Below are 9,242 nucleotides of genomic sequence, written 5' to 3'. Positions count from 1 at the left end.
GCAACAACTTAAAAATCATACTAGACTTGAAAGCTATAATAGCTTTTAGTCTACATCCACTTAGTCCCACATTGAGAAGGTGTGGAACTAACCAAGATACTTGCTCTATAAAAAGAGCTCAACTACTAATTTTATTTCCAAGGCAACATTTTCACTTTGAAGAGAAATGTTCCTTCCTACTATGCTTTGTCTAGTAAAAGATGCGGGCTAATTTATTTTAGCTTGCGTGCTTTAGTTAAAATTTTCATCTTTCTATTCCTATTCAACGCTTATCTCTTATCTTCCTCGTCCTATCACTTCGGTCCGTATCCCTTTTAATTTTTTAATGGGAGCTCGACATATCGAGCAAACCAACAATACACAAGACAATTATTTAAAATTTAATCAAATATTTTTATAATATGCATAATACTTGTAAAAATAATATGAGCACATAAATTTATTTTATTTAATTATAGTTTTGTCGGGATATTACATTCTTCCCCCCTTAAACTAATTTCATCCTCGAAATTTAAACTCATTTCGTACCTGACTTATTAAATAAGTGGGGATATTTTGATTTCATCATCTCTTCGGGTTCCCAAGCCGCTTTTTCTATTTCATGGTTTCGCCAAATCACTTTCACAAGAGGTATCACCTTAGTTCTTAAATTCTGTTCTCGATGATCTATTATCTCAACTGAAAATTCTTCATACTGCATATTTTCTCAAATTTCTATCGGTTCATAATCTATAATATGCGATGGATCCGGAATATACTTCCTCAGATATAATACATGAAAAACATTATGAATATGCCCAAAACTCGGTGATAATGCTAACTCGTATGCTACTTCTCCAACCCGTCTAAGAATCTCAAATGGTCCAATATAACGTGGACTTAACTTTCCTTTCTTCCTGAATCTCATAATTCCCTTCCAGGGAGAAATCTTAAGAAATACAAAGTCTTCTTCCGTAAACATCACCTCTCGACGATCCTTGTTTGCATAACTCTTTTATCTGCTTTGATCCATCAAAATTCTCTGTTGAATTAACTAGACTTTCTCGGTAGTTACACGAATTAACTCATGCCCTAAAAATGTTCTTTTTCCATCTTCATCCCAACATAACGGCGCTCTACATCAATGTCCATAAAGAGCTTCATATGGAGCTATTCCAATTGTTGCATGAAAACTGTTATTGTACGCAAATTCTACTAAAGGTAAATGTTCTTCCCAACTTCCTTTAAAGTCCAATACACAAGCTCTTAACATGTCTTCCAAAACTTGAATTTTGCGTTTTGATTGCCCATCAGTCTGAGGATGAAATGCCGTGCTCATACTTAACTTGGTACCCATCTCTTCTTGAAAACTATTCCAAAACCTAGACATAAATCTAGGATCTCTGTCAGAAACAATTGAAACAGGTACTCCATTCAACCTAACTATTTCCCGCTTATACAATTTTGCTAATTTCTCTAATGGTGATGATTCTGAAATTGCCAGAAAATATGCATTCTTCGTCATTTTATCCACAATAACTCAAATGACATCATTTCCTTTTTGTGACTTTGGCAAACCAAGTACAAAATCCATCGTTATATGCTCCCATTTCCACTCAGGGAAAGGTAAAGACTGTAATAATCCCCCAGGCCTTTGATGTTCTACTTTTACTTGTTGAGAAATTAAACACCTTTCTACATACTCCGCAATTTATCTCTTCATCTTAGGCCACCAAAAATGTTCTTTCAAGTCCTTATACATCTTCGTAGATCCAGGATATACCGAAAAAGGTGATGAATGAGCGTTAGACAAATTTTCTTTTTAAATTTCTACATCAGACGGCACACATATTTGATCCCGAAACCTAACGATTTCATCATTACCTTTCCTAAAATCCTTTTTACCTAATTATGAATTTGAATTATTCTTAATTTCCTTTAAGCGTTCATCTTGTCTCTGACTTTCCTTTATCTTTTCTAACAAGATGGGTCTAACCTCGATTTGATACACTAAACTCTCTTCCTCTCCTTTCTTAACAAATTCAATCCTAAATGTTTCCAATTCCTTATGATTTATGGATTCCACTTCAATACTCGAAAAATTCCCTACTTGTTTCCTACTTAACGCATTAGCCACAACATTTACCTTACCGGGGTGATATAAAATTTCACAATCATAATCTTTCAACAACTCCAACCATCTTCTCTGTCTCATATTTAAATCCTTCTATGAGAAAATATACTTTAAGCTCTGATGGTCAGTATAAAGTTTGCATTTTTCCCCATACAAGTAATGTCTCCAAATCTTAAGAGCGAAAACTACTGCAGCCAATTCCAGATCAAGGGTGGGGTAGTTCTTCTCATGGTTTCTTAATTGTTAAAATGCATGAGCAATTACCTTACCGTGTTGCATTAGCACACACCCCAAACCTTTTCTTGATGCATCACTATAAATCACAAAGTCTTCAGTCCCATCTGGTAATCCAAGTACCAGGGCAGACGTTAGTCTTTTCTTTAACTCATCAAAACTTTGCACACATTCTTCCGACCAAACAAACTTAACGTCCTTCCTTGTAAGATTCATTAATGGTCCCGCTATCTTAGAGAAATTTTGAACAAACTTTCTATAATATCCGACCAACCCTAAGAAACTTCAAATTTCTGTCACAGTCCTTGGTCTCTCCCAATTCATAATTACTTCAATCTTTGAAGGATCAACTGAAATTCCTTCTTCCGAAACTACATGTCCAAGGAAACTTACTCTTCTTAACCAAAACTCACATTTTGAAAACTTAGCATACAACTGTTCTTTTCTCAAAGTTTGTAATACCATCCTCAAATGTTCTTCATGTTCTTTCTCAGTTCTCGAGTAAATAAGAGTATCATCGATAAATACAATTACAAACTTATCCAAATAATTCCTAAATACTCGATTCATCAAATCTATAAATACTGCCGGTGCATTTTTCACCCAAAATGGCATCACTACAAATTCATAATGACCGTATCGAGTCCTAAATTTCGTCAATGGAATGCTTTCTTTCTTTACTCTCAACTGATAATAACCTGAGCGCAAATCAATCTTCGAAAAGTAAGTGGCTCCTTGCAATTGATCAAAAAGATCATCTATTCGTGGTAGCGGATATTTATTCTTTACTGTCAACTTATTTAGCTCTCTATAATCAATATATAATCTTAGAGAACCATCCTTCTTTTTCACAAACAACACCGGTTCTCCCCAAGAAGAAACACTTGGTCTAATAAACTTTTTATCCAACAACTCTTGTAATTGTACCTTAAGTTTCGCTAATTCTATCGGTGCCATTCTATATGGTGCTTTCGATACTGGTTGGGCATCCGGGATCAATTCAATCGCAAACTGAACTTCTCTTTCAGGGGGCAAATTTGGTAACTCTTCGGGAAATACATCTAAAAACTCTCTAACTATAGGTGTATCCTCAAGTTTATCTTTAATTCCTTCATTCCCTACAACATATGCTAGAAAACCTTTACAACCTTTTCTTTACATCTTACAAGCCTTTAAAACTAATATCATAACACTGGATTTTTCTACACTATCCTCCTTGAAATATACTTTCTTTTTGTTCAAGCCGGTTAAACATATTCACTTCTTATAACAATTTAGATTCGCCCTATGCTTTGACAACCAATCCATACCCAGAATCACTCCAAAGTCCCTCTGTTCTAACGGTAATAAATCCACTCAGAAGGTTTGTTCACTAATCATTAAGGGACAAACTCGATAAATTTTATCTACGAACAATTTTCTATTGTTTGGAAGTTTTACCAGAAATCCATTATCTAGACTTTGCACAGGTACATTTAACTTATCCACATATTATGTATCCACAAAAGAATGGGTTGACCCCGAATCAAACAACACATAAACATCTTGAGCAAAAAGTTGAAGCGTACGTGACACAACATCATGAGATTTTTCGGCATTCTGAGTTGTCATTGCGTAGGTTCGTGCCACTGCCATTGGTGCTGATTGTTGAAAAGGTCTTGCTGTAGAAGTCCTATTTCCTTTAGTTCCCACTTCTTTCCTGACTCCTTTTTGTGGGCAGTCCCTTGATAAAATGACCTGGTTTTCTGCAACTGTAGCAAGAAATCACTTTAGGCTTGGGACATTAAGAAGCTATATGTCCGTTTTCTCCACAATTATAACACAACCCATCAGCTCGATAACAAATATCGCCACCATGTTTAAGTCCACATTTCTTACACTCAGATGCGGTGATCCTCTTATCACTTCCCTAAAAACTCTCCTTCTTCCTTATATGTAGTTTCTTGTTGTCCTTCTTAAATCCTGAGTTAACACTCAATTCTGTCTCTCTTCCTCGTTTCTTATTGTTAAAGAATTGAGTGCGAGCTTTATAGTCCCTTTATGCAATCCTCGCCTTCCCAACCAACTTATCAAATTGTTCCAACTCCAACAAGGACACCTTTTCTCTAATTTGTGGTTTCAGCCCTTCTTGAAATCTCTGACATTTTCTGGCTTCAGTATCAACCTGATGAGGAGCAAACCTGGAAAGTTCCAAAAATCTTGAGAGATACTCCGACACGGATATTCCTTCTTTCTTTAGTCCTAGAAACTTCATCTCCATCTCATTCTTCATACAGGTAGTAAAATATTTATCAAAGAACAATTCCTTAAACCTTGTCCAAGTCATTTTAGAACAATCCTTATTCTGTTTAACCGTATCCCACCAAAATACAGCTTCCCCCTTAATGAATGTGTTGCAAATTTTATCTTTTGCTCCTCTGAACATTCCAATATCTCTATCACTTTCTCCATTTCTTTAATCCATACATTCGCAACATGTGGATCCAATTCTCCTTTAAAAATCGGGGGATCTGCATCTTTAAAAGCCTTGTATGCACACCTTTGCTTATTCTCGCCTTCTTTTTCCATATTTTTAACACGTTCCCCATTTATTTCGGGATTATCCGCAGTTGTTCACCCCTCCATTAAGCTCTTAAACATATTCTTCATTTCTCCCAAAATCAACAACATCTCAGGGCTAATTTGTACACTGGATCCAGTCCCATCAGAATTTCCATCAGCCATCTTCTCCTACAATTCAACATATAATATCAATCCTACTTCATTCGGAATATGTACCGCACACATCATGATATACGTCATAATAATGATCGATCGAGTACTAAACACGTCATATTATATGTCACAATAACGATCATTGAGTACTACACACATCATACACACATCATACACCTTATATTGACCACGTTCAAGAATTACGACTACGCATTTTCTAAATGTACGTTAAGCCTACAATTGGACTACCCGCGATTCAAAATCCTATATTCATCCTATTTCTAAACCTTAGCTCTAATACCTCCCGTGACGCTCTGGACCCCAGGATGACCTCAGAAACCTGAACCCGGGAACGCCAAACCAAACCAATCAAGTCAATATATGCTTACACAACCTTAAACTTAATTAATAATATATAATTCTTACTGTATTCCAAGTATTACAACCAAAGTTCACGATACAACCATAAGTCTATTACACAATCATTATGCATTAAGATACTAAGCCTTAGTTCATCACATTCTTATCCTTTCCCAGAACATCCTTCTCCAAAGTTCTTTCCTGTGGAAGTTAGTGACATAAACGAGTGAGCTCAGAAAGCTCAATAAGCATATATAGTAGAATTCAACTGAGGTTTATCCGAGAAATCAAAGTTCATCAAACAAATATTTTAATAAAGAGACATGAAAGATACTACAATCAACAAAAATTCATCATATAGTTCCCATAAGATTGAAATTGAGTATTCAAGCATGACATGTTCATCAATTCATCAAGTTGGGATCCCGGCCAGCTAAATAATCGGTTTAGCTTTACTTCCGATTAGGAAGTATCATCATCAGTTTATCAATATCAATGCAATAATACTCATTTTTCATCAGTGAAGCTTTAGTCAAACTCAAATCATCATTTAAACATTAACAGTGAATCAGTACAGTATATACTTACAGTGCACCGCTTAATTTATTCTCTATGAATCCTGAACTTTGAATTGATTTTACTATCGATCTTTCTTCCTAAACACATAATTCAAAAATGCACAAAAAATTTATTATTGATATAACCTATTTATTTTCTAACTGAACTAATAATTACCAAATTACTAAATAAGATAAAGTAATTAAGTTCGCGATTATGAAAAACTGAATTCCTTGGTTGAAACAACCGAAGCGGATAGTTCTATTTAAGGAAACTATACAAACCTAAATAAGGAAAGTAATGATTCATTTTTCCTACATCCTCGATGTAGTACAATAGTAAGGAAGTTGGAAAAATATAGTTTAAGAAATTCAACCTAACACACGTGTTTTGCTAAAAACTATCACACGACTTCCTCTATTTATTCCCCTTTCACAATTACATATAATGGTACCTTTCTATTTATTCTAATATACTTCACTTCTCGTTTTCAATGTGGTATAAAGATAGGTAGGGAAAAAATAAATAAAAGTTAAGCAAGGAACAAAATATCTAAAACATATAAGCATCCTTTTAAAACTCACAAAGCCATTAACTTCATCTATCTTTCTTCCCTTCTCTTGCCAATGTGGGTTATGAGATCTCCTTTTTATTACCTAAGATGCATATATCCCACATTAATTAGAGAATGAGACCAACCTCCCTCCAATGCCTATATAAACCCAACTTAACTTTAATTTCTACTTAGAAAACTTAAAACTTTCTCTTGGCTTCAATATAGCCAATTAAATTTGGTTTTAAAGTTTTAATATAAAGAGAAATAGATAAATTTCTCATAATCAAGTAAAAGATAGAGTTTTAAGGTTTAACTAGACTTTACCAAGTTCCACATCGATGAGATATAAAGATGTAACATCTCTTCCTTTATAAAACCCAACGCTATGAAGCCAACACTTCAAAATAAACTAACTATGACTTGTAGCTTTGCTTTTGAATAATTTTCTTTGTCCCACATCGGGCAGGTTCTACAAGAGATCTTCTCTCAACTCTATATAATGGGACTTGCAATAACTTAAAAATCATACTAGACTTGAAAGCTATTATAGCTTTTAGTCTATATCCACTTAGTCCCACATCGAGAAGGTGTGGAACTAACCAAGATACTTGCTCTATAAAAATAGTTCTACTACTAATTTTATTTCCAAGGCAACATTTTCACTTTCAAGTGAAATGTTCCTTCCTACTAGGCTTTGTCTGATAAAAGATGAGGGCTAATTTATTTTAGCTTGCATGCTTTAGTTAGAATTTTCATCTTTCAATTCCTATTCAGCGCTTATCTCTTATTATCCTCTTCCTCGTCCTATCACTTCTGTCCGTATCCGTTTTAATTTTTTTATGGGAATTCGATATATTCGAGCAAACCAACAATAAACAAAACAAATTTTATTTAAAATTTAATTAAATATTTTTATAATGTGCATAATACTTGTAAAAATAATATGAGTACATAAATTTATTTTATTTAATTATAATTTTATCGGGATATTACATAAGTTTTAATAGTTGTAGTGTTGGACTATTCATACACTGAAACTTTGCGATCTTGGATTCTGTTGTTAACAGCCGTTTGTAATAACTTTGTACTTTTTCAGTTATATTTTGTTAGTGTTATTTTGGGGTTGTGACAATATAGGCCCCAGATGGACCTGGACTCTCTAAATCTTCAATTTTTATTAAAATCAGGATTCTGGGGGAGAAACAGGGTGCAGGCGCGCGGCTTTCGGGCGTGGGCGCGTGGGTTTGGTGATTTACGGGGCACGGGCATGCCGGTTCTGGCGTGGGCGTGCCAGCCTTTTGGCGATTTTCACACAATTCTTCTTTTGGGAGTATCTTGAGTTCTGCTCGTCAGAATTAGGCGATTCAACTTCCCACGCGAAGATAACGAGATTCTCTACAACTTGAGAATGGTCTAGACTTCAAAATATCTCTTGTTAGCATAAAATCCTTGTAAAGCCTTTTCCTCTTACGACTGATGCCCTCCAATGCAATTTACACGAAAACACATCAAAAATACAAAATACTTGAGTCCAAAACACCAACTTAAGCCTGAAATGAAGCATTCCAAGTGGATATAAATTCCACTTATTACACCCCCAAACTTAAATTGATGCTTGTCCTCGAGCATAAACAGACTCAACACTAAAAATAAAACAAATGCATGAATTTAACTATGTGAAAATGCAACTAAATGACAATGCAACGATCCCCTAAGAATAACCATAACCAACCAATAAGCGAATGTCTCCAAGAATGCAATTACTTAAAACAGAGTTCAAATAAATCCCATAAACCAACTTACAAACCAGAATCGTACGTGAGTGCGATGCTTAAGAGATATACTCTCGATACTAGATCAATAATCGTATCCTATCTTTTATTAAAACAATCACAAGTTTATAAATAGAATAGATATTAAACACATAATGACTCACAACACCTCATTTTTACTAGAGTTATACAAGGATTCACGCTATTGTTGAACACATCACAAAAATGCTTATTTGACCGTGTAATTAATGAGGTCCCAAAAGACTTATACAATAATATCCATGTAGCGAGCGTTAGGTTAGCGGATCCCAGACTATCAAAGCCTTAGGTCACTAGGCACAAAGTCCCCTAAAACTTAATAACTCGAGTATTAAAAAGCTCACTCTTGATCAATTATGCATAAACACATACTTTTTTCTCTTTACTTTTTTTCTTTTTTTTTCTTTTTTCTCAATTTCTGAATGAGTGTGTTTCGCTCCATCTCATTCAACCCTAGACTACTCATAAATTATGAGCCGTCTACTAGCCATTTGACGCCTAGCTTTATTCACAACTGGCAATGAAATCCAAGTTTTTCTCAAGTTTGAAAATTCAGTGTTCTTTTGTCATTACGAGAATAACAAAAATTCTAAATATAACCAATTGATTAAATTTCAACAAATAAGCAAATATGATCATGATCGAGCTCAAAAGCAATCTTATAAGACTTGTGATTTTTTTTCTGTCATGCAAATTAATTCATTAGACTTAAACAACCCCCTATTCGTCATCACCACACTCAAATTAACATCAACTTATCAGATAGAAACAACTCAAGCTAAGGGATCATGTTATATGCATGCACATGCAACTAAATGAACTCATATAAAAACACAAATAAAAATGTCCTATATGAACAATCATGAAAAAATATGAATGAATTACACTAAACATG

General features: G+C 34.5%; 1 protein-coding gene across 1 annotated transcript; it reads right to left on the bottom strand.

The window, feature by feature from the left end:
• Positions 1–1,888: 1,888 nt before the first annotated feature.
• On the bottom strand, positions 1,889–4,915 carry LOC141673993 (uncharacterized). The gene is made up of 5 exons (XM_074480718.1): positions 4,711–4,915; positions 3,916–4,098; positions 2,933–3,465; positions 2,378–2,578; positions 1,889–2,206 (listed from the first exon to the last, which is right to left on the bottom strand). The coding sequence occupies exons 1-5, from the start codon at positions 4,913–4,915 to the stop codon at positions 1,889–1,891; spliced, it is 1,440 nt and encodes a 479-aa protein (XP_074336819.1).
• Positions 4,916–9,242: the final 4,327 nt, after the last annotated feature.

This window comes from Apium graveolens, chromosome 7 (assembly GCF_009905375.1).
Source record: "Apium graveolens cultivar Ventura chromosome 7, ASM990537v1, whole genome shotgun sequence".
NCBI classification, from domain to species: domain Eukaryota; kingdom Viridiplantae; phylum Streptophyta; class Magnoliopsida; order Apiales; family Apiaceae; genus Apium; species Apium graveolens.
Note: the sequence above shows the minus strand (reverse complement) of the source record. Positions and strands in the feature narration are given on the sequence as shown.